Source organism: Triticum urartu, chromosome 7A (assembly GCF_056163025.1).
Source record: "Triticum urartu cultivar PI428250 chromosome 7A, HENAU_Tu73, whole genome shotgun sequence".
Lineage (NCBI taxonomy): Eukaryota > Viridiplantae > Streptophyta > Magnoliopsida > Poales > Poaceae > Triticum > Triticum urartu.
The window spans coordinates 13,246,353-13,272,438 of NC_141879.1; the positions used below are offsets into that span (position 1 = coordinate 13,246,353).

General features: G+C 41.2%; 2 protein-coding genes across 2 annotated transcripts; both read left to right on the top strand.

Moving 5' to 3' along the window:
• Window positions 1-7,147: 7,147 nt before the first annotated feature.
• Window positions 7,148-10,593, top strand: LOC147956924 (uncharacterized). The gene is made up of 4 exons (XM_087531506.1): window positions 7,148-7,181; window positions 7,281-8,290; window positions 8,344-10,412; window positions 10,455-10,593. The coding sequence occupies exons 1-4, from the start codon at window positions 7,148-7,150 to the stop codon at window positions 10,591-10,593; spliced, it is 3,252 nt and encodes a 1,083-aa protein (XP_087387632.1).
• A 123-nt stretch (window positions 10,594-10,716) lies between these two features.
• On the top strand, window positions 10,717-11,637 carry LOC147956925 (uncharacterized). Its single transcript, XM_087531507.1, has 2 exons — window positions 10,717-11,253; window positions 11,338-11,637. Exons 1-2 carry the CDS (start codon window positions 10,717-10,719, stop codon window positions 11,635-11,637), a joined length of 837 nt encoding a protein of 278 aa, XP_087387633.1.
• Window positions 11,638-26,086: the final 14,449 nt, after the last annotated feature.

Consider the following 26,086-nt stretch of genomic DNA (forward strand, 5'->3'; position numbering starts at 1 on the left):
ATCGTAATCGTACTTTACTAGATATGGTGCGATCTATGATGTCTCTTACTGATGTACCGCTATCGTTTTGGGGATACGCTCTAGAGATGGCCGCATTCACGTTAAATAGGGCACCATCAAAATCCGTTGAGACAACGCCTTATGAACTGTGGTTTGGCAAGAAACCAAAGTTGTCGTTTCTGAAAGTTTGGGGCTGCGATGCTTATGTGAAAAAGCTTCAACCTGATAAGCTCGAACCCAAATCGGAGAAATGTGTCTTCGTAGGATATCCAAAGGAAACTATTGGATACACCTTCTATCACAGATCCGAAGGCAAGACTTTTGTTGCTAAGTTCGGAAACTTTCTAGAGAAGGAGTTTCTCTCGAAAGAAGTGAGTGGGAGGAAAGTAGAACTTGACGAGGTAACTGTACCTGCTCCCTTATTAGAAAGTAGTGCATCACAGAAAACTGTTTCTGTGACACCTACACCAGTTAGTGAGGAAGCTAATGATGATGATCATGAAACTCCAGAACAAGATACTATTGAACCTCGTAGATCAACCAGAGTGAGATCCGCGCCAGAGTGGTACGGGAATCCTGTTCTGGAAGTCATGCTACTAGATCATGATGAACCTACGAACTATGAAGAAGCGATGGTGAGCCCAGATTCCGCAAAATGGCTTGAAGCCATGAAATCTGAGATGGGATCCATGTATGAGAACAAAGTATGGACTTTGGTTGACTTGCCCGATGATCGGCAAGCAATTGAGAATAAATGGATCTTCAAGAAGAAGACTGACGCTGACGGTAATATTACTGTCTACAAAGCTCGACTTGTCGCAAAAGGTTTTCGGCAAGTTCAAGGGATTGACTACGATGAGACCTTCTCACCCGTAGCGATGCTTAAGTCTGTCCGAATCATGTTAGCAATTGCCGCATTTTATGATTGGCAGATGGATGTCAAAACTGCATTCCTGAATGGATTTCTGGAAGAAGAGTTGTATATGATGCAGCCAGAAGGTTTTGTCGATCCAAAGGGAGCTAACAAAGTGTGCAAGCTCCAGCGATCCATTTATGGACTGGTGCAAGCCTCTCGGAGTTGGAATAAACGCTTTGATAGTGTGATCAAAGTATTTGGTTTTATACAGACTTTTGGAGAAGCCTGTATTTACAAGAAAGTGAGTGGGAGCTCTGTAGCATTTCTGATATTATATGTGGATGACATATTACTAATTGGAAATGATATAGAATTTCTGGATAGCATAAAGGGATACTTGAATAAGAGTTTTCCGATGAAAGACCTCGGTGAAGCTGCTTACATATTAGGCATTAAGATCTATAGAGATAGATCAAGACGCTTAATTGGACTTTCACAAAGCACATACCTTGACAAAGTTTTGAAGAAGTTCAAAATGGATCAAGCAAAGAAAGGGTTCTTGCCTGTGTTACAAGGTGTGAAGTTGAGTAAGACTCAATGCCCGACCACTGCAGAAGATAGAGAGAAAATGAAAGATGTTCCCTATGCTTCAGCCATAGGCTCTATCATGTATGCAATGATGTGTACCAGACCTGATATGTGCCTTGCTATAAGTCTAGCAGGGAGGTACCAAAGTGATCCAGGAGTGGATCACTGGACAGTGGTCAAGAACATCCTGAAATACCTGAAAAGGACTAAGGATATGTTTCTCATATATGGAGGTGACAAAGAGCTCATCGTAAAAGGTTACGTTGATGCAATCTTTGACACTGATCCGGACGATTCTAAATCGCAAACCGGATACATGTTTACATTAAATGGTGGAGCTGTCAGTTGGTGCAGTTCTAAACAAAGCGTTGTAGTGGGATCTACATGTGAAGCGGAGTACATAGCTGCTTCAGAAGCAGCAAATGAAGGAGTCTGGTTGAAGGAGTTCATATCCGATCTAGGTGTCATACCTAGTGCATCGGGTCCAATGAAAATCTTTTGTGACAATACTGGTGCAATTGCCTTGGCAAAGGAATCCAGATTTCACAAGAGAACCAAGCACATCAAGAGACGCTTCAATTCCATCCGGGATCTAGTCCAGGTGGGAGACATAGAGGTTTACAAGATACATACAGATCTGAATGTTGCAGACCCGTTGACTAAGCCTCTTCCACGAGCAAAACATGATCAACACCAAGGCTCCATGGGTGTTAGAATCATTACTGTGTAATCTAGATTATTGACTCTAGTGCAAGTGGGAGACTGAAGGAAATATGCCCTAGAGGCAATAATAAAGTTATTATTTATTTCCTTATATCATGATAAATGTTTATTATTCATGCTAGAATTGTATTAACCGGAAACATAATACATGTGTGAATACATAGACAAACAGAGTGTCACTAGTATGCCTCTACTTGACTAGCTCGTTAATCAAAGATGGTTATGTTTCCTAACCATGAACAAGGAGTTGTTATTTGATTAACGGGATCACATCATTAGGTGAATGATCTGATTGACATGACCCATTCCATTAGCTTAGCACCCGATCGTTTAGTATGTTGCTATTGCTTTCTTCAGGACTTATACATGTTCCTATGACTATGAGATTATGCAACTCCCGTTTGCCGGAGGAACTCGTTGTGTGCTACCAAACATCACAACGTAAATGGGTGATTATAAATGTGCTCTACAGGTGTCTCTAAAGGTACATGTTGGGTTGGCGTATTTCGAGATTAGGATTTGTCACTCCGATTGTCGGAGAGGTATCTCTGGGCCCTCTCGGTAATGCACATCACATAAGCCTTGCAAGCATTGCAACTAATGAGTTAGTAGTGAGATGATGTATTACGAAACGAGTAAAGAGACTTGCCGGTAACGAGATTGAACTAGGTATGGGATACCGACGATCGAATCTCGGGTAAGTAACATACCGATGACAAAGGGAACAACGTATGATGTTATGCGGTCTGACCGATAAAAGATCTTCGTAGAATATGTGGGAGCCAATATGAGCATCTAGGTTCCGCTATTGGTTATTGACCGGAGACGTGTCTCGGTCATGTCTACATTGTTCTCGAACCCGTAGGGTCCGCACGCTTAAGGTTTCGATGACAGTTATATTATGAGTTTATGAGTTTTGATGTACCGAAGATAGTTCGGAGTCCCGGATGTGATCACGGACATGACGAGGAGTCTCGAAATGGTCGAGACATAAAGATTGATATATTGGACGGCTATATTCGGACACCGGAAGTGTTCCGGGTGATTTCGGAGAAAACCGGAGAGCCGGAGGGTTACCGGAACCCCCCCGGGAGAAGTAATGGGCCATATGGGCCTTAGTGGAGAGAGAGAGGGGCTGCCAGAGGTGGGCCGCGCGCCTCCTCCCCTTGGTCCGAATTGGACTAGGAGAGGGGGGGCGGCGCCCCCCTTTCCCTCTCCCTCCCCACTTCTTCCCCCTCCTAGTAGGAGTCCTACTCCTACTAGGAGGAGGACTCCTCCTTGGCGCGCCTATAGGGCCGGCCGGCCTCCTCCCCTTACTCCTTTATATACGGGGGCAGGGGGCACCCCTAGACACACAAGTTGATCCACGTGATCATATTCTTAGCCGTGTGCGGTGCCCCCTTCCACCATAGTCCTCGATAATATTGTAGCGGTGCTTAGGCGAAGCCCTGCGACAGTAGAACATCAAGATCGTCACCACGCCGTCGTGCTGGCGGAACTCTTCCCCGACACTTTGCTGGATCGGAGTCCGGGGATCGTCATCGAGCTGAACGTGTGCTAGAACTCAGAGGTGCCGTAGTTTCGGTGCTTGATCGGTCGGGCCGTGGAGACGTACGACTACATCAACCAAACGCTTCCGTTGTCGATCTACAAGGGTACATAGATCACACTCTCCCCCCCTCGTTGCTATGCATCACCATGATCTTGTGTGTGCGTAGGAATTTTTTTGAAATTACTACGAAACCCAACATGGAGCACCCTCATCGTTGTGCGGCTGTGCGTGTAATCCAGTCCCGCTTTTAAATTTCATCATAAATAAACACTGGATCTAGAAGATTGATTGCAAGCATGCTTTTTTTACTGACTAATACCATGAAAAGGGTTTTATTCGTGGAAATACAGCAGTATGGCTAAATGATGAATGTATCAGGTCCACAGATAAATGATCAAAGAGAACATCTAGCAAAGTTCAAGCCTCATCCGAACTACACTTCAGACAAAGGTCATTAATTGTCAGTAATGTGTATTTACATAGGTGTTTATGGGTAATTCAAGAAGCAAGGCGGTTGATCAGCAACCAGAAGAGGACGTTAATACGGGTATGCTGCATTTCTATGATAAATTACTACACATAGGTTATTTGCATAAACGAACATTCGCAATCTTTTATTATCATGTTTTGCATGCCTAAACTAAGCGTGATAACTGTTGTATATAATACTACGTGCATGCTTATACCTTTCATAATTTGCTACACATGAGTTCAGTGCATTTCTGATATTCACATGCTTAATGCATAATGCTTTTCAGGACTTACAAGCTCCATAATAGTTGAAGATAACAATGCACGCATCATACCCGTTGCTCAAAATGTTGGGGAAAATTCAGCTACAGTTCCAGGTATAATGCTCGTGTGAATATTGTTGGGAATGTTGCAATGTAGATACGATGTTTTGTATCGTTGGCCTTATATTCATCCTGGTTATAACTCTACAGATGGATCAATGTCGTTTTCGGATGGAGAGCATAATGGGGCTTCGTTCACAGCTTCGAGTATACTGAATTTGGATTTTAGCACAAATGAAGATGGTACTCACTCAGCCGCATTATGTCTGCCAAGATTCTTATAAACATGTATTGTTGCCTATATATCATTGATTTTCTTTTCCTACTGGTTATAACTCTACAGATGGAACAAGTTCGCTACGGATTAAAGACCATCATGAGGGTTCGTTGTTGGGTTCCAATAATCTAACTCTTGATTGAGGCACAAATGAAGATGGCCACAATAGTATTGGTACTGTCTCATTCATATTTCAAAAGCCATCAGTGCACTTATGGGAAGTCACTTTCATTTACAACATACTACAATTTTTTCATATTGGTAATCTATAGGCGGTGAACCTCCAAACGATGATATCGATGGTGCGACAAAGCTAACAGGTATTCCCACGCATGCTTATCTAACATCCATATTGACCTGATGTACAGATGGTGCGACAAAGCATTATGGGCTTCAACTTTGATACTTTTGACATGATGCAGACGACATCAGCTCCATAGATCTAAGTCATATAACAAAGGAATACCTCAACAGGCAAAGGCATGCAACTTATCATAAGAAAAAGGTCCAAGACAATGTGTTATTGCAAGAGGTTCAACAGACCTGCTTGTCGAAATCTGGTAAGTTGTTTAACTGTTTTCTTATATTTTGTGTCAATGTGATCTACATGAGTTTTAAACATAATCTTGCTAGATGCAGTGGCTCTTTTTATTCACTAACTACCATATATTTAATTCATCTTGTAGACCAGAGGGAACTTAACAACGCGTGGAGGCGGGAATCTTATCGCATAAGCAAGACATCTGGTTTGAAAAAACAACAAGTCGATGGCCACATTGTTCAACGTCGTACCCTAGGTGATATCACAAATGTTCGTCAAGCAGGACATGTGATCTCGGGTACATCAATTACTCATTGTTTATCAATTTTCATGCGTGGCGTCCCCTTGGTATATCATAAAAGATTACTGACCTATCATGTTGAATCAGATGACTTGAATGTCACCAAAGATAATGCGGCAATATCGGAAGAAGACCGCAAAAGAGATCATAGAAACGCCCTCAGGAGAGCATCTTATCGGAGGAAAAAAATCGGGGTCTCCAAGAAGATAAACTCCGCGCCCTTAATTTATCTGGTAACAATTAAATGTTCTAACCATTATCTTTAGTATCTTCAAGTCATGTCTTAACCATGTGATTTATACCAATGTTTTATTAACCATGTTTAACTAGACAACCCAACTAGCTCCGCCTATACAACATTATCGCATACTGATTCAGCTTTTACTGCTACAACTACGGAGACATCTGGTCTGTTTATTGACAGTGATCTACATGGTAATCGACTTGTCAATAAGATGTCATCAATGTGGTCAGATTATGTTTTACTCACTACATTTTAATTATGTCCTCAATGACACCAGACGTTGACGAGAATATACTTGAAGAAACAAATCATATAACCGAGGAAGATCGCAAGAGAGATCACAGAAATGCTCTTAGGAGAGCATCTTATCGGAGGAAAAAGGATAAGATAATAGCAGATGAAAATCTGCGGCCACTATCTAATTCAGGTAAATACAGTTGTTGTTAATGCACAGTGCATAATATAAGATGCTTTAGTTTCACGTTGACTGACAAATAATTGTTGCCGTAGAACCAACTTAATATAATTGATGCACAAAGCGTACCGTCATATGCTTGATCTTAATGCAAATTAACTATATGTGAGTACGAGAAGAATGTTCTGATATTCATTAGTCACAAAAACATATTTGTTCTAATGATGCTTGCACAGCTTTTTACGTAAAGCCACCGCTGATAGCCCTAACTATACAGACTCGTTGCATGATGATGCAACATTACCCCCTCCATCATTAGACGCCTCCGGTGTTACCCATGACAACGACCAAGCTAAGAGGATACAGAGAAACTCTCGTAGCCGAGCATGTTATCAGAAGAAAAATGAGGAACTAACGGTTGATGATAGAGAGGATTTGAATGAAAAGATATGAGGGAAGCGCGTGCAACGCCGCAAAAGCATGTTGGTGATTGAGAAGGGGCAGTCAAGTGCTCAAAGGAAGGCCTGTTATGCTAAAGGGGAAAACACCCCGTGCAAAGAATCCCTTGCACTCCCACGTCCAGACATTACTAACTCAAAAACTGATAGTATCGCAATACCCCTCGATTGGGCTGCCGAAGAAGATTCATCGGATGGCGACCCTCCCTCGGTCATGCCAAATTACGGTGTTTGCACCAATGGTATGTAATTACTTTTGTTTGGTTCTGTTGCTCATTCTCATCAACCTTGTTCTGACATGATGCGGTCTTTGTCACATTCTCCGCAACGTTAATGCAGCCAACGTCGATGTGTTCCCAGAGCCGATCATGGGCGATGAGCCGACACCAGCCGAATTGATGGATGAGGAGTACTACATGTATCGCGACCAAGGTATGGTCAACTCGGAACTTTGCAGGCGTGGAGCTTTCTTGTAATTGTAGTACTATGTGAATATTATTTTGATGATCATGTTTCAATGAATGCCTGTAGGATCTGATAATGACACATTCGAGGATGACGCGGAAGCGAGCATGTCGTCTGTTATACCTAGCGAGGTTGATCCATTAGACTATGTGTACACAAACATACCAGACAACACCCACATCCTGAAGCTCGACGCAAACTGCAAACACTGCAAGGCCAGAAAGTTTGTGTCTGAGACTGACGGATTCTGCTATCGCAATGGACAGATCGAGCTTAAACAACCGGAACCAATCCCAGAGCTTATGAGGCTATGGTCCAGCATGGATGCAGATTCTAGACATTTTCGTGAGAACATAAGGTTCTTCAACGGGCATTTCGCCTTCACAACCCTTGGCGTCAGCCTTGATGAGAACTACACAAACATGAAGTCTGGTGTGTACACATTCCGGGCACACGGAACCATCTACCACAATGTGCATTCGTTCGGGCCTAGCTCATGTCCAGAACATCTGCAGTTGTACTTCTATGATGACGACCCAACCATAACTCATCGTAAGGAGACCACCAAGCAATTAGACCAAGATGTCGTGAAGAAGTTAGTAGACATACTTAAAGAAAACCCGTACTCCCAGCAATTTAGGACTTTGGGTGCACACAAAGACAACCTTGATGATTACAGGATAGACCTAAACACCGATAAGAGGCTTGACCAAAGAAAATATAATAGACCATTGTCATCTGAGGTTGCTACAATCTGGGTTGAGGGCAGCGACCTGGCAAAAAGGTTTGACCGGAGGATAACACTTTGTGGTAAAAACAATGAAAGGCATAGTATACGCGTGTCATCCGGAGCATATGACCCGTTGTCTTATCCCCTATTCTATCCAAGGGGGGAACTAGGTTGGCATCCGAAACCACCTAAACGTAATGTTCCGGAGGAGGCTGTACTACATCCTCAAATGGTCCATGATGATGATGAGGATGCAGGTATGACGTATGTCTCCCTTTTTGGTTCAAATAATAAATTATTTCTCAAATACGTCATCATTTTGATGCTATTCCATTATGTGCAGAGGGTAATAGCAGGTTGTGCGTCTCTGTCAGAGACTACTACTGTTATATGCTGCAGACACGGCCTGCAATCTTCAATCCCATACTCTGTGGAGCACGCCTGCTGCAGCAATGGGCGGTTGACATGTATGTTAAGATCGAGAGTTGTCGGTTGAGATGGTACAGGAAGAACCAGACGCAGATTCGTGCCGACTTGTATAAAGGAGTTGTTGATGCCATCACTTCGGGGGAGACGCGAGAAAGCGCTGTTGGGGTTAGAATAGTGTTCCCTGGAACATACCCTGGTGGCGGTCGCGACATGAAAAAGAGGCATATGGATGCCATGGCAATTGTCCATACATACGGGAAGCCTGACATCTTCCTCACCATGACTTGCAATCCTAAATGGGAAGAGATAACGAATGAGTTGCTGCCTGGTCAGACTGCGCAAGACCGACCTGATATTGTGGCTCGTGTGTTCTATGGCAAACTAGAGCACATGAAATACATGTTGTTCAAGAAGCAGATCCTGGGTGTTGTAGTCGCTTATGTATACGTAGTCGAGTTCCAAAAAAGGGGCCTCCCCCACGCACATTTTTTGTTGATCATGGACTCAACATATAAGCTTATCATCCCGGAGCAGTATGACCGACTCATTTCCACGGAGCTCCCAGACAAGCAAAAGTATCTGGAATTGTATGCAATGGTGGTAAAACATATGATGCACGGACCATGCGGTGCTCTCAACCCGAAGAATGTTTGCATGCAAGAAAACGGTTGCAAGTGCAGATATCCACGGCTGTTCAATGAGAACACAGCACAAGGGAAGGACTCATACCCAGTTTATCGACGGAGAGACGATGGAAGACGTGCTAAGGTCCGAGGGAAGATGTTGGACAACAGATGGGTTGTGCCTTATAACCCATACCTACTGCGGATGTTCAATTGCCACATCAACGTTGAGGTATGCTCTAGCATAAAGGCCATCAAATATCTTTACAAGTACATTTACAAGGGCCATCATAAGGCTTCTTTCAGCATCGATCAACCCGACGCCGATGGTAACATTGATGAGATAAAGAGATATGTTAACGCAAGGTGGGTCACCCCTCCGGAGGCTATGTGGAGGATATTTCGCTTCCCACTTTGTGCCAATTACCCGCCTGTGTTGCAGTTGCCCCTTCATCTCCCGAATATGCACAGGGTTGCATTCAATGCGCAGGCTGACTTGAAGAATGTTGTCGCCTCCGAAAATGCTTCAAAATCCATGTTAACGGAGTATTTCAAGGCTAACCAGGAACACCCTCGTGCTAGGAATATATTGTACAAGGATTTTCCCGGAAGCTTTACGTGGCAGAAGAAAAAGAAGTATTGGAAGCCGCGGGTCGAGCGTTTTCAAATTGGGCGCATAGTGTCTGCCAATCCTGCCGAGGGGGAGCGATACTACCTGCGTGTGTTGCTTAACCATGTTACGGGCAAAACATCCTTCGACGACTTGCTCACCGTGGACGGCGTGCTATGTGGGAGCTTTAGAGAGGCTGCTGAAAGGTTGGGACTCATCGAGGCAGACAACACGCTCGACGACTGTCTTAATGAGGCTGAGCAGTGGGCGATGCCATGTTCACTTAGGAGGCTCTTCGCAACCATCTTGGTGCACTGCGAGCCAGGCGACGTGCGTGGTCTGTGGGATCGGCACTTCCAGCCTATGTCAGATGACTATCGTCGATCACGCACGTCCCCTGACGAGGTGGAGCAGATGGTGTTGCTTGACATTAGGGGTATGTTGCAGTCCATGGGTAAAGACATTGTTGATTTCGCTCTTCCAAGCATAGATGATGCGTTTGACCCAACAGAGGGCAAGGCAAGAGAGGTTATCAAGGAATCAACCGTTGAGTTTGACATGGATGACACAAAATTGGCATCTTCACTGAACATGGAGCAGAGGGCCGCATACGATGAGATACTAGGTGCTGTTGAACGCGGTAATGGGGGTGTATTCTTTGTTAATGGCCCTGGAGGTACAGGGAAGACCTTCCTATATAGGGCGATGCTTGCCAAGGTGAGGAGCCAGGGCAAGATTGGTATCGCTACCGCAACGTCCGGTGTCGCTGCTTCTATCATGCCTGGCGGCAGGACTGCCCACTCGAGGTTCTAGATCCCGTTGATTTGCGATGATGGAGCCTCGTGCAGCTTCACCAAGCAGAGTGGGACCGCCAAGCTGCTACAGATGGCCTCATTGATAATATGGGACGAGGCCAGCATGACGAAGCGACAAGCGGTTGAGGCATTGGACAATAGCATGCGCGACATCATGGGAATACGTGACTGACCCTTTGAAGGAAAGACTGTTGTTTTTGGCGGGGACTTTAGGCAGGTTCTTCCGGTCATCAGAAGGGGGTCACGGGGCCAGATAATTGATGCAACCCTCCAAAGTTCTCATCTATGGAAGGGTATGCGGCAGCTTCGGCTCATCACCAACATGAGGGCTCATAATGACACGTGGTTTGCCGATTACTTGCTAAGGGTCGGCAATGGCACTGAGGATGTCGACGATCAAGGCAACATAGTACTCCCTGAAGATATTTGTCTGCCGTCTATAGGCGAGGTTGACGACCTAGAGAAGCTTATTGACCACGTATTTCCGAGTCTAGACGACAACATGGCTGATTCAAATTACATGACATCTCGAGCAATCCTTTCCACAACAAACGACAATGTAGACAACATAAACATCTGCATGATTGAGCGTTTTCATGGAGATGAAAAAATCTACCATAGTTTTGACAGTGCGGAGGATGACCCATATGGCTACTATGCACAGGAGTTTCTGAATGGATTGACTCCTAATGGTCTTCCTCCGCATGCTCTCAAGCTAAAGATGAACTGCCCTGTCATACTTCTAAGGAACATTGATCCAGCTAATGGACTGTGTAATGGCACTAGTCTTGTTGTTAGAGGTTTTGAGAGGAACACCATTGATGCAGAAATCGTGATTGGACAACACGCTGGCAGGAGGGTCTTCCTTCCTTGAATACCTCTCTGCCCATCTGAAAATGACATGTTTCCGTTCAAGTTTAAGAGGAAGCAATTTCCTATAAGGGTTAGTTTTGCTATGACCATTAACAAGGCTCAAGGGCAGACCATCCCGATTGTTGGTGTCTACCTACCCAATCTCGTGTTCTCACATGGTCAGCTCTATGTTGCTTTGTCTCGAGCCACTGCAAAGAGAAACATAAAGATACTCATTCAGAAGGAGAAGACGAAGGAGAAGGCCAACAAGCATAAGGACAATCCAAAGAAGCGGAAAAGAACGACCGTGTCCTTACTGACCTCGATGAAGAACATCGTCTATAAGGAAGTCCTTACAGGCTGAAGACCGGTTAATAGCAAGGCAGGTTTTGTAACGACAGGGCAATTACTCTTGTGATTGTAAAGACTTGCTGTAATTCGTTTTTCTACATGTATCTTTTTATTTGTTATTTTGATAGCTGGATGTATACTCGATCAACTTGAGCTACGCACTGCAGTTCAATAATCAACCGTTGTATTGGCACCATCATCGCTGTTATGGGTTTTCTACTATCGTTGTTTCTCTGGCAATGTACATGTCACACAACGTTGTATTTAGTGTGTAATCTATGATCCAAATCTAATGATTGGCCTGCTAAATACCTTGGACATGCAATTAACTTTTTGAATTAAGGCAAGTTATCATACCCGTTCTTATTTATTTTGGTAATTTGATTCTATGCTTGACTGTAACTTTATTGGCGTCCTTATTATCTATCTATTATTCTGATATGTCACAACTAAAATATTCAGATTGGTTTGAATTATAAGATCAACACACGCATAAGGTAAGTTTGTGCAACATTTGAAATTGTATTTTCCATATGTACTTTTAATAAATAATAAAATGCGTGTAATGCGTATTTGCCAATAAGTTTAAATGCCCGTTCGACTCTGTAGATTGTGACAATGCACATGTCTGTTCGCTTAAGTGTGCAATATTTGGCAAAAGTTATATTACTTGTACTTTCACGCAGCTATACTAATTATTTAACAGTTCAATTCAAGTTACATATTATTTATTTCCATTGGTTCATTTACCTTTATGAGTTTACTGCGGATCTGAAAGAGTTCTAAATTATAAATTTGTACAAGGCTACATTAATCTAGGACCTGGCTAGGATTGGTTCTGGGAGCAAGCATCGTTTCATGGATTTCTGGTACATGAGAACTTGTGTTAGGCTGATATCGAGCATCATGTGTTCTGGTGCCTTAGCGGGACAGCAAGGATTCCACTAAGATGGCTGGTCTGTCTTAGGGTGGTCGACTTATAGTTGCACCCAGCCAAGACGATTTGCTGTGCTGGCATCAAATAATTAAATGTTCATCAAAATGTGTATCATTTTCTAGATGCCATGTAATACTAGGATTATCTTTTTACCTTCTGATGATAGCATGCACTAGATTATTCTTTTGGTTACATCCGTACGAACTAGCATGGCAAGTAAGGCTCTTAGCTAATTTTCTAGAGCAAGATTATCTATTACTTATTGATATTTTCCTATCACATTATACATCTCATTATATATAGAGCTCCAAGTCCATGATAAATAATCAAACCGCAGCAACATGAATCTATGAAGGAAATTACTATAGATAAGCTTGGATATTTTTCAGGTTGGAGGACTTTTGCTAGATTCAGCCACGGATATTTTTTAGGTAGCTAATGCTTAGTGACCTGGCCGTTTGTGACAGGGTTGCCATGTGGTAGTGGTCATAGTGCCCAAAGGTGTGTCTGTAACATGATACTTGATCCTGCGCAATTATCTTTTTTAACATTGGACAGATTATGCTGCTCCGTATGCGTGTGATTTATGGCTTTTCTGGATCTGCACTTTTCAGGCAGGGAGGCCGACGCCGGCGTGGGATTGCTGGTTTATGCTGCTCCGTATGGCAGAGAGAGCGTGTGTTTGCGAGAAAGGCGCAAGGGCCAGAGCAGCTCTATCCATCTGTGTAATTTTGATGCCGACGAGCAGCAGCAGCCAGGCATCACGCGTTGTGAGAGATAGAAAGATGAGCTATAATTTTTAAATACTGAATGATCCCGCTGATCTGTTGCTTCTGCTAATGCATTAGCAGAAAGCATTTGCCTATTAACGTTGCTGCTAATGCATACGCATAAATAGACAACATTATGTTGTTTGCTAGCTATCGGAGCGTGTACTTCTACTACTATTACAAGACGTGCTCTACTATTGTTTCTCATTTGTACGTACGTGTGTCATTAAGACAGTCGTGATGAAAAAGAATAAACAATATTCTCCCATAGTGCAAATATATTATTTGATATAGATGATGATCGTAAAATTATGTGTTAGGCATGATATATGTGAAAACACTAAAATTGTCTATTGTCCCATAGCTACGCACGGGCATTTACCTAAATCCTAATTATATATATCATCAAGGTAATGGAAAATTAGAATATAATATAATTAATTAATATTTAATGTGAATATCAGAAAGGTTAATTAATATCCATAAAAAGGAAAGTCTGTTTTTCAAAGGCATGTGATAAATCAGATGCGTTTTCATAGGCAAGTGATATCAATGTGAATCAAACTGAAGATCATGGACCGATTTTGATATGTACGTTTCCTTGATTAATAATGAATATTTAATAGGTTGCCGAATATTACATATGTGAATATAGATATGTCACCCACGGGGGCCTAGCTAGCCAAAATCAAATTTTCATCACTATTTCATTTTCCCGCCGCCCACTATTCTTATATAAATGATCCCCGCTGCCCACAATTTTTCTTTAGAGGAAAATTCATCTCTTCCACGACGACCATGGTGATCTCATACGGATCGATCACATCTAAGAGGGTGGTGGTGCCGCCGCCAGCTCCTGTCATCAGTCAACTCATCTCCCCTCCGATGAACAGGCAAGATAGAATAATCTTTTAGTACGTCTATTTGCCATCACTATATAACGGTTTTTTTTCTTGAAATAATCACCATTGTTTTGCCACTTGTTCTTTTATCTAAAAAGATGTAGCACATGGGATACACTAGAACATATCCTTGGCCATCAAATCATCTATTGCCGGCTTGTTTTCATCTTGTATATTAGTTAAAACCAGATGGACAGTGAGTCAGAATTACATAATCTTTTTTTTCATCGTGTACAATCCAGATGTAGAAAGCACTAACACAATCACCTGAGTATATTACACTTTGATTAGCATTCATTTATATAATTTTTTAAGCTAATAGATTGATGGTCTGGCTGTAATCTTATTGGGGTTGTTTCTTATAACCATTCGGTACTGCATGTTTTCAAAACCATTTTTATCCCATATGGAATGGTTCAGATTGCAAGAAGAAAACAAATAAGCAGAACATGAATAATATGTATAAATTTGGCATGATTAGTTTTGGGCCACTAGAATGTTATGCTCCTTGTCTGCTAAATTTTATGCTCCCCTTGGAAAATAATTTTACCTGATCCTTTTGTTTTTTTATACGCACATGAACATGAATTTTCATCGCGTCCAAATGGAACACATATATCATAATTGCTGGATTATTCAAGCTAGGGTCATGTGGAAGGCTCACATCAAAGATAATGGCATGGGAAACTTGTACCTTCAGTGCATACTACTCGATCGACATGTAAGAATACTTTATAGTCCACATTTTGTAAATACAATTTTGATAAACATATTTTTTGTGCTCATTGTTGTTATGTTTCATGAAAATATATTAGGGAACAAAGATGGAAGCGATTGCATACAATAGCCAGGCAATCCGTTTCAACAGCGTGCTAGAAACCGGTAGGACCTATGATTTCAATCGCGTCAGGTTCAACCCCACAGAAATGCCAGATGGACATTTATGTACCTAGCCATGGACTTTGTGACCACACTAAGTTCTACGACCGAGGTTACGTTGTCGGCGCAGCAGATAACGTCGACAATTTGCCCACCATGCTTCCCATAGTTTGGAGAAATCTTTGAGCTACGGGACAAAACCATCACGGGTGCATCATTTAGTTAGTTGTTTTTGCATATTACTCCGTACAAGTCAGAGTCTCATTGTGATTTCAAATTTGCAAATGTGGTTGCTATCCTTGCCTATGTTGGTCAGATATAATTTAAGTGGGATTCAATATATAGGCGCCATGTCCCTTCCCTCGAGATTGGCCTCATGAACTTTCAGTAAGTGCCAATTATAATATGAGATTATCATATGCTTATTTTTGTAATTCTATTGTTGCAATGATACTCACATTTGTATTTGTTTGTAGACGGCAGATAATTTTCTTACGTGTACGTGAAGAGCACGTTGGGCCTCACTTCTGGCATTTGCAATGCACTTCCAATCTGTTCGAGAAGTTTGCTGTAACTTACATACAGGTAAATCAGAGGCAGCGTTGCTTGCAAACTATGAGGGAGAGCACATTCTTCTTCTCTCCCAACATTAATGATGATCATCATTATCTACAAGGTAGGGGCTGCGTTCTATTTTAAATTTGTTTTCAATACATTTTTTCTGTAATAATATGTCACTACTATATAACACTGATTGTTATCGTAGATATCCATGAAGCCAGCCTGACGACACTTGATGAAACACGTGCGTACGTCAATCGTGTTGTTCAAGGTAGGAACAATGGACGTCAGAAGTATCACAGCTGAAATTAGAGCATCCTTGAGGGTTTTGGACGACTGACTATGTACTGATGCATATTCAAATGTCATAAATAAATGGATTCTACAGTTTTGTTATGGATCGAATTGAGAATTATCATTTTGGCATTATGATTAATGTATTATACATTTATATACCTTAATAATACGCAGTGTTCAGTCTTTCGTCTTACGCCGTCGTCCTTTGTCCGTCTCTCCCCCACCATTCCTTTTTTCACACAAGCCAGGAAAAGAAACAGCACACGCATGCATCAGTTTTTTTATTGCAATAACTAACTAATTCCTCTTCCCCTCGTGCGATCCCAAGTCAGGCATGATCCTGGCATAACAACACGCGCACCCACGCCTCCGCCGACGCATGCTTGCCCCCATCCGCCCGAGTCCTCTGGTCCATGTTCTCCCTCTCTTATCCCTCCTCCATTTATGCCTTATTGATCCTAACACGATGGTGCGCGCATGGCGCGCATGTAAGGATTATGTTCCAGTTGGAATATATATCAAACAATAGTTGCTTTATTTTTTCCTTTACGAATTTTATTTTTCTCAAGACTATGAGCATTATAAACACGTAATTGATCTTTAAAGATTTGCGGGAATAAAAGGCCACTGTTAGGTGTTTCATGCACTATTATATTGTGACAATACTCACTACTGCTGTATCTTATTGATCAAGTAAACTATCGACATGATTTGTATGTGTGGATATTTCTTTCTAGAAGGCGTCCTATGTTTATCTCTAGGGCTTAACTAGATGTGTCTTAGTTATTCCACATTGATATGAGGCACTGAAACATAAAACTAAAGAAAAAAGCTACTCACACCAATTTCATGTGATTTAGATGTGCAATACTACTTAAAGCACATCTAGACGTGCTTCAGCAAAACCGTATTTTATAACTCAAATTTTTCTCTCCATGGCACTATACCCGTGCGTTAAGAATATGGAACAATACATGTAAAAGAAGTGGACTGTAGTTGCATAATTTAAATAAGGGTAAATATATAGATTTTTCCACATGGTATAGGTTATATTATGTGACATAGGTGTTGAACCACTAAAAATATATATGTACCCTGTTGCAACGCACAGGCGCCTATGGATTATATCATCCTATCTATAGTTTTTGTTATGGCAACTTGTAATTATGGAAGGATATGGGCCACCTTCGGAGTACATGACAAAGATTCCTTAAAGTCATTTCCTTCCAATACGATGTAGTATCCAATCTAATGGTGTGGCCTACCATACGTTCAATGGGTTTCCCAGTTTGGGCATTAATTTTCCCACTAGCTGAATGCCCGTGCGTTGCCACGGAACATCCATTCACCATTGTTATTCGCTGCCAACGCTTATCCAATCTTGCTAGTTGCTGACTGTTATCAACGAACCCATGATAAGCCCTCTTGCAGCCCTGACAACCCCTCCTTAATGCACTCACCCCACAAAATAGTATGATACCTTCTTCTCTATACATTGTACTCCCTCCGTTACAAATTTCTTTCTAAGAAGCAAGTAAGCAAATATTACAAAAAAAAGAACCCATATCCACATCAAAGGAAGCATCACTGCATCAACATAACTAAATAAGTATCCTATCAAGCAGGCACATCTAATATGTCCATCTTCAATCTACGGTTTCTTCCAACTAAAAATCTGCTATGACAAGCTCATATTGCTCTACATTTTCTGAAACCATATGTTAAAATGACCATGATTGCCAGTGCGTTGCCACGGAATAAAGAATATGAATACTTTTTTATTCAGAAAATGACTTTGAAAGAAGATAAACATGTTTCACTCTTCTATATCTGTAGACCGCTATCCACCCTCTTCATCACCTTACTGACATAATGACAATGATCTTCTTAACCTCCCTCCACTTGTTTCGACAAAAGCACATGATTGGAAATGGAATAATAGTCACTTGAACACATACGTCGAATAATACATATGTACTTTCTAACGGTATCATGCCTTGGCCACACGCAGACGGCTTCATTTACTCCTTGCTTTCGGCAACCTACTTTAAAGTACTCCCTCTGTTCCAAAATAGATGACTCAACTTTATACTAACTTTAGTACAAAGTTGAGTCATCTATTTCGAAACGGAGGGAGTAGGTATTTAAAAATTTGAAATTTAACGAATCACATCATTTCTCTAGAATATTTTTACTTGCAAAATATTCTTGTGAATGGCACATAGGCAAAGCACTGACGACAATTCCTGCAAGCTCTACAACCTTCAGCTCATATGTACTTATCTCATTGCAGAAGTATGCCGTCCCAACCTGGCCCTTCCCAAGCTTCTGACCGAGGTTATAAATATAATGTTCCCTTAGGTCTGGCGTGTTCAGCCCAATGACAGAGATAGAAGTTGGAACAAACCTTCCTTCAGAATCCCATCAATAGTGGACTGGTAAAACTTTTCAAATGTGAGAGCAATCCTCTTCAAGGTGTTCATCGGCATACCTAGCCTAAATGAAAATATATTCGCTTTTGCATAGGATTTCACAGATGTACTTGGTTGAGTTTGTGTGTTCTATTCAAAACTTAACATCATTTTTTATGTTTTTCTATTTTAACAATGGAGACATGAAATACTTGGTGTATGTATATCCATATGAGATCTAATATGTAGTTGTAGTTTCAAAACAAAAATAAGCCATGCCTAGTTATGTATAGTCATAGTTACCATGCCCTTTTAAATTACTCACCACCAAGTCCTAAGCAGCAATGGAATTTCTTCCTTCGAACCAAAGAAGTGGTTTATAATCTAAAAAATAAAACCAGAAAACAAATAGTGAAGATAAACCTAAGTTGGAAGAATGTAGATTTTTGTGCTCTTTAGTGAATACTAAAGTGGTAGTCCCTCTGTAAAGAAATATAAGAGCATATAGATGTACTAATATGCAGCACTACATGAACTATCAGTCACAGGTATATCAGCATCATGGTTTCCACTTTCCAGTGATTTTCTCAAAAGCCAATTCAACCTGATTATTGCGGGTGCAGGTCTCTCATATTTTCTTAAATTTATCAATCACGGGTATATCAACATTATGTTTGACTCTAATATAGTTATAGTGGAACAATCGGAAGTACTCAATTGATACTGAAGGAGCCAAGCCTGCAAGTCATGAGATGTATTCTATTCTCTCCGTCCCAAAATAAGTATCTCAACTTTAACTTAAGTTGAGACACTTATTTTGCGATAGAGGGAGTATATAATGAATATAAATAAAATAACTATGATGTAGCACTAAGACCTTTATAGTATTTTCCTTCTTGGGAAAAGGTTATGTGAACACAAGGTACATCTCATATATACTTGCCTATGTCACTACGTCACTATAAAATGCTACAAATAGACATACGTTTATCTGCAGTGATTTACTGAATAAAATCTAAAGATACTTAACGTTATTACTTTCAACACATACTTTTTATTTGAAAACATTAAAATACTCTGTAGAAATTATTATGATCAAGTAAAGTACACTTCATAACAATTTTATAGAACTAACTTTTTATATAATTTGAGAGCAACATCTTAAGGCTGGAATTAACAAAAAGGCATGTACTACATCCAACATCATCATAAGTAGCAACACAAAGATATTAGATAGGTGTGTGTACAGAAAGCTATCGATTGAGCAGCATTTTAGTACATCATAGTAGCTAATTTTCAGGATATATTGGTCACTGAATAGCCGGAAGAAGTAAACAGATGGTTACCAAAAGTTTCGGCATTGTGGAGCTTACACAGTCTTCCACCTTATCCTGACCTTGGTATTGAATCGTTGTTACCTTTCCAAAAAATTGAATCGCTGTTACAACAAACACAAATATGGATATCAGATAAAAATCAGAAAAATAAGTTGCATTCTCTGCCAAAACCATATGGAATACCTCGTGTAGTAGGAGTATTTTCAGTAAACTCTCTGATGTACTACTGCTCCTAGTTTCAGTAACCAAATAAAATTACATGCAGAACTAACACATGGGATACTGAGCAAAACCAAAACAAAGAGGAAATTATTGTCAGCGAGAAATATGAAGTTAAGTCTGATATACCGCTAGAGCCATCCGTGTAACCTCGTCAGTTATCCACCCCATCCGCTAAACTCTCCTCCGATTGTTACCCCTGTGGCCTATGCATCACAACAAGAAGACTATGTAGAGAATGGCGTAACAAAACTGAAAAAAAATTCTACTACATCTACATATCAGCAATGATGGATTTACTTTCTTTTTTGAGAAATAATCAAAATGTCAAATGTATAGATAAATATTATAGGTCCATGCTCATACCTTTTCTTGATCCTGAAAAACACGACAGTTAGCAGGGGCACATGAACCTGCACAGTACTTGGCACAAACCATGAAGAAATCACAGTAAGTCGTGGAATAGAAGAACAATATAATTATTATTCTGTCCCCATTAGAAGTTATTCGATGAATTTGTATCAACAATAAGAGTGCAGGTCATAACCAAGAAATCAAGATCCGGCTCGAGTTCTGTATTAGGAACCAAATCAAGAAGAGAACTAAACAAAATTCAGAGAGAGGGAAGAAAAAGATCTTACTGGTAGTTATACTTGTACCCCCGATCCAGCCAAAGCAGGTGGCACGGTGGACTAAGTCGTGGAAGGCCTCAACGGCAAGAGGGAACCCCCAGCCGGCCGTCGATGTTGAGTAACAGCAGGATTGGCATGGAGCCGTTAACGTGCTCCACGTCCAGGCCCGGGACGAACTCCTAGAACACCTCCACTGGTTAACAATGGGTCAGCCGGGTCGGCGGGTGCCTGGGAGAAGGGAAGAGGCAGATGGGACCTCCGGTGACACCTCCTTGTTGAAGGATGGGCCCGCTTCCCATCTCCCGGAGGCTCAATAAGATGTTGCCTTGCCATTGTCGCCGCATGCAGCATCAAAAGATGGGTCGGCGCTGCCATCAGATGGGCTCTATAAGGGGGTCGGCCCAGGCTGTTGCGGTGGCGAAGGCGAGCAGAACATACAAGGGCGGCTTGCATGGGCTGCATGACGGCGACCGAGACGAGTGTCAGATGGCTATGAAGATGGGCAGTTCATCGGGACAGACGAGTGTTGGGGCGGCGGCGGCGTTTTTTCTCACAAGATCGAGAGAGATCGAGAGGTGAGGGGAGACTGGGAGAGGGGACGTGGGACGTGGGACGGGAGTGGGTCATTTTTTTTGTTTTTTTTCTAAATCGCGTGGAGGAAGTCCACGAGGGAACGTGGGCTGCTTCTCCGATCTTTTCTAGCGGGGTTGTACGAGGGAGGTCGAACCATCACGACGTTCGATCCTGCTTTAATAGTAGAGATGATGCAGCTGCCAAACAGGATCTGATCCCTTCATATAACCTCCGACGAGCTCCCGTTTCAACACCCACCCCGGTGTTCACCAATTTTCGATCACTCACGACTCTCATCAATGGAGGCTGTGCACGAGCCAGTGGATGTTCAGCTCGCACCACAAGAGGCTTTGCTCGCCCCTCAGGAGGCTGCGGGCAACGTGAATGCCCTAGAAGATGCCGTTGAATACATTTTTCAATTTATCACTGTTGTCCAGGATGATGAGGCACTAAAGTAAGTTGTATTGCTCTTCATATTACTCTCGTACACAGCAGGCTAGATATCCGTTGGGCAACACAGCATGCTACACATAATTAACCATGATAGTCCACTATATTATGTTTGGTTGTCTAGGTGTTATATATTTTAGTGTTTATATTTTTTGCACTGTTACACCGTTGTTAAATAATTTATGTGTGCCTCTGTATCACACCTTTTTACCTATGGTACATGTGCCCATGTTATTTTTATACATCTATAACATTATTAAAGACAAAATAGCTACCAGGTTATAACATTATTAAGTAACTTTTTTTACTACTTTATATTATACAAAAGAGTTAGTCTAAATGTGATACAGAGATGGATGGATGTTATTTGGTAAAGATTGGTCTGCATTTTTTGGGCAGCACAATCTGGATTAGAAGCGAATGACCATATCAGATTGAAATCAGCCTACGGATGCTCTAGGAAACAATTAGCCCTTTTGGAATATTTCATCCTGAGTGCTACAATCTTGCAGTTCATAAGCTTGCGAGCGCTGAAGTAGAGAGCACTGCAGGTACAAGAATGCTTGGAAACAAACATTTTTTCGACTTGCAGTTTCATTCTCTGGCACGGGCCCTCAGACACTCTTCGGTGGAGCAAGAAACACGCACCGCAGTGCTGATTGACAATGCCATTGTTCGGCCGTTTCCTAAATATGATGTGTTCAACTCTAACATTGTAAGAGACTCATTATTATAATTTAATTTGCTTATTCTATTTTTTACTAACATGTGTCTATTTACGACAGTGTCTACTACCATTTGTTTCTGTGGATTCTTCGTACGGACTACTTGTAGTCGGCAAGGAAACTAGGAGGGTTCTCCCAATTGATCCATCAATCGACGTATATGATGGACTATACAACTTGCATAACACTGAAACGAGGAAGGAAATCACAATGTTGAAACAAGAGTTCAACAATGTATGAGGATCCCTGGTTGGAATACCAATTTCATGGACTGGTCAACGCACGACATCTCTTCAAACGACAGGCGGTAATATAGTAAATCGATCACACGCGTTATAAGCCGACCGTTATAGTTTTAATATAGTTAATTTTTTTTGTAACAGCGAAGACTCCGCTTTCCTTGTCCTACAGGAGATGGCCCACCAAAATGGTACTACTTATTCTGGTAGGAAGACCACTCACGTAAGTACACAATAATGAGGTTTATCATGCGATTTATTTTGCAGCAATTTATAAATTACTATTTTTCCATCTTCTCTAGGATTAAATACAGCTCAGAAAGAACCTGCTGGTCCAGATGCTAACGATAAAAAACAATGAAGCAGCTGGAAACATACCAGATGAAATTAAAGCGGCATTGAGGGTTTTAAATGACTGAATATGGTCCATTGCATTTTCGTATGTCGCAAATAAATGGCAACTACATCTGTGTTAGGGATCGTATTGAGAATTATCTATTTGGCAATACGGATAACTATAAAATTCATTGGATGGTATATATAGGTTTAAATACTTTTTTGTTTTGGATATATTAAACATTTGTTTTGCGACGCACCCTAGAACGCGAAATATCACGCCAATTGTTACAGTAAAGTCATGAACTACATAATTGGCAATACGAACTATATATAACTAACACGTCAATGCCTACTTATCAACATCAGCGCTAAAAGAAAAGCACTTGTCGTAAATCAGGACGATCAGCTCCTTTCATTTTAGTAATAAGAGTAATTCCAACAGAGTTAAGGCGAGAAATGTCAATTGTCCACACACAGAAACCTTGAATGATTTGACACACCAGCCATTGCAGCTAAGGCCAAAACTTCTTGAAGAAGGGAATAGAATACCCATCAGGGCCAGAGGCTGCCTTCGGGTTGGCAGAGTTAATGACCTCCCAGATCTTCATCAGACAAATCAATCATTAAGGCCTCATTCTCGGTGTTTGAGATCATGTTACAATTGACCCATAGATAGGGAGAGATAGAGAGACCACCCTCATGCTTAGCCCCCAAAAGAGAAGGGAATAATTCCACAACGTGGGATATGATGAGGGATTGATCCGAAGTCCTAACTCCATTAATAATGAGGCTATCTAAAACTTCTTCTTCTACCATTGGCAATGGCAAAGAAGTAGGTCATTGGGGAGTCCCCTTTAAGAGTCCAATTGAGGGTACCACGTTGACGCCAATAGATCTCTGTCTGCTGATGCAGCTACACCAGAGCGGCTTCAAGGTTGTATCGGACTGACCAATCATGCTCCGAGAGGCCTATCGCATCTGCTAAAAGGTCCAAGCCCACGACCTGGGCCTCTAAAGAATTTTTCTCCCTGCGGGTCTCCGCTGCTCTATTAAGAGACCAGCCCCTAAGATACTTACGAAGCTCATACGAGCATTTGTGCCAGTCGTCCATGGGCCGAAAGGATCGATGTGAAGGGTTAAGAAGGCTAGAAATCTTGGTGGCAAGAATATTGATGAATCCCTCCACTAGAAGCCAGGAAGCATCGAATTGGAAGCGCGAAGAGGTCATAGGTTGGTTTAAGCCAGCGTCCAAAATGAGGGGAGCATGAATTATATAGGTTTAAATACTTTTTTTGGATATATTAAACATTTGTTTTCTGATGCACCCTAGAACTCGAAATATCACGTCAATTATAACAGTAAAGGCTTGAACTACATAATTGGCAATACGAACTATATATAACTAACACGTCAATGCCTACTTATCAACATCAACGCTAAAAGAAAAGCACTTGTTGTAAATCTATGGCTGATGGAAAGTATGTACCTCACATTCAAAGCTTATTGAAAGTCAACTATCATTTCCTGCATGCTCTACCTGCAAATTAAGTCGAGCTTGACCCTATTATCATGATGTAATGGACTCAAGTTATCAAAATGTTCTGGATCTTACTCTTACATGAGAAGGCATCAAGGCTCCCCCCGATTGTAGATTCACCAAGGTTTTGTTGATAAATGAACACATTTACACTGAAAACAGGCATATGTAATATGATACATTAGTATCAAGGAAATCCCATGTTACCATGAGCACGACGAGTTCAAGAAAGCAGAAAATATGTCATACCAGTCGAACGGGATGTATTATAATAGCTTCATGTCGAATGTCCTTGATACTGATGCTGAATGTCAACTCATACAAATAACTACCAGAACAGATGTGTGTCTAGAAGCTTAGCTTCATAATAAAATCTGCCAAATCAAAACATCAAAATATAACTACAATGAGTTCATATACAGTCAACCAAACAAGTGACCTAAAAGGCCAAAGCATTATTTTTTAGTGAGAAAATAAGTGAACAAATAGTTCATTATAATTTCACCGTTACAACTTTAATATTTTAATAGACAAATCACAGATTGTATATATTGCATTTTTATATGCGAAAATTTTATACCTCATTAAAACTATTTTGTAACTTAAAGAAATAGTAAAGAAACAAAATTGTTTTAAGCATGTGTTTGGATCTTTTACATCTTCTCTGATTTAATTATTAGCAAACATACTCTGTTGCAATCCTTCGGTGTATATATTAATATGAGTTAATAAATTAGTTATTTCATTTGTCTGGGATAGAAAAATAAGATTGTATTAAATCTAGAGATATGATTACCCTAATAAAGATATAATGCTTGTACATACAGACGACCACGGGGAGGAGGAAAAGGAAGTTTCTTTTATTTCCCTTTCTGTTGTATTCACAAAACAAGTGGGCTAAAATAATGTAATCAGGAATATATTATCTGATACTGGGAGAAAGATCAGATCCGTCCACAAGTAAAAATATTTTATACATGGAAATGAATAACTGCTTTAATTAAACGACGCTGATCATTTGGAAGGCAATATCAACTCTCCATTTTATTAGATGTCACGGTAACAAAATGATAAACTCCATCTACCTACTATTTAACCACCCACCCAAGTTCACATATATCCCATCAGCAATTTCCGATCGAGAACTAAAGAACTAATTTTCTATCCAATGGAGGCGATCATTGGGAACGCTGCGCACGCACCCGAAGAGGGTGCGCCTGCGACCCAGGAGGATGTTCCCGGTCCCCAGGAGGATGTGCCTGCACCCATGGATCTTTGTAGCGACCAGACCTCAAACAGTCTGATCTCTGTGCTCCGGTGTAATCCTTGGATCAGTAATGCTGACACCACACAGTACTCGGAGGATTTATAACAAAGTAGCAATCACACACTTATTATATCGAGTGTCTCAAGAGAGAACTTATTACAATAAATATGGCTTAAGGCCATCTAATAACGATAACAGCGGAAGGCTTGGAAGATAAGTGAGTCCATCAACTCCAATGGCATCACTGAGTACAGAACCACGACCTAAAAACTCCTTAATTGTCGTCTGAAAAGTCTGCAACATTAACGTCGCAGCCCGAAACGGGTCAGCACATGGAATATGCTGGCAAGGCAACACACAGAGAGTAATGGAATGAAACAGCTATAC

Coding starts and splice junctions, on each gene's coding strand:
- LOC147956924 (XM_087531506.1), top strand. CDS start 7,148: ATGGATGAGGAGTACTACATGTATCGCGACCAAG. Junction 8,291..8,343: donor TATTCCATTATGTGCAGAGG/GTAATAGCAGGT, acceptor TATATGCTGCAG/ACACGGCCTGCAATCTTCAA. Junction 10,413..10,454: donor GGCAGGACTGCCCACTCGAG/GTTCTAGATCCC, acceptor AGCCTCGTGCAG/CTTCACCAAGCAGAGTGGGA.
- LOC147956925 (XM_087531507.1), top strand. CDS start 10,717: ATGCGGCAGCTTCGGCTCATCACCAACATGAGGGCTCATAATGACACG. Junction 11,254..11,337: donor ACACCATTGATGCAGAAATC/GTGATTGGACAA, acceptor TTTCCGTTCAAG/TTTAAGAGGAAGCAATTTCC.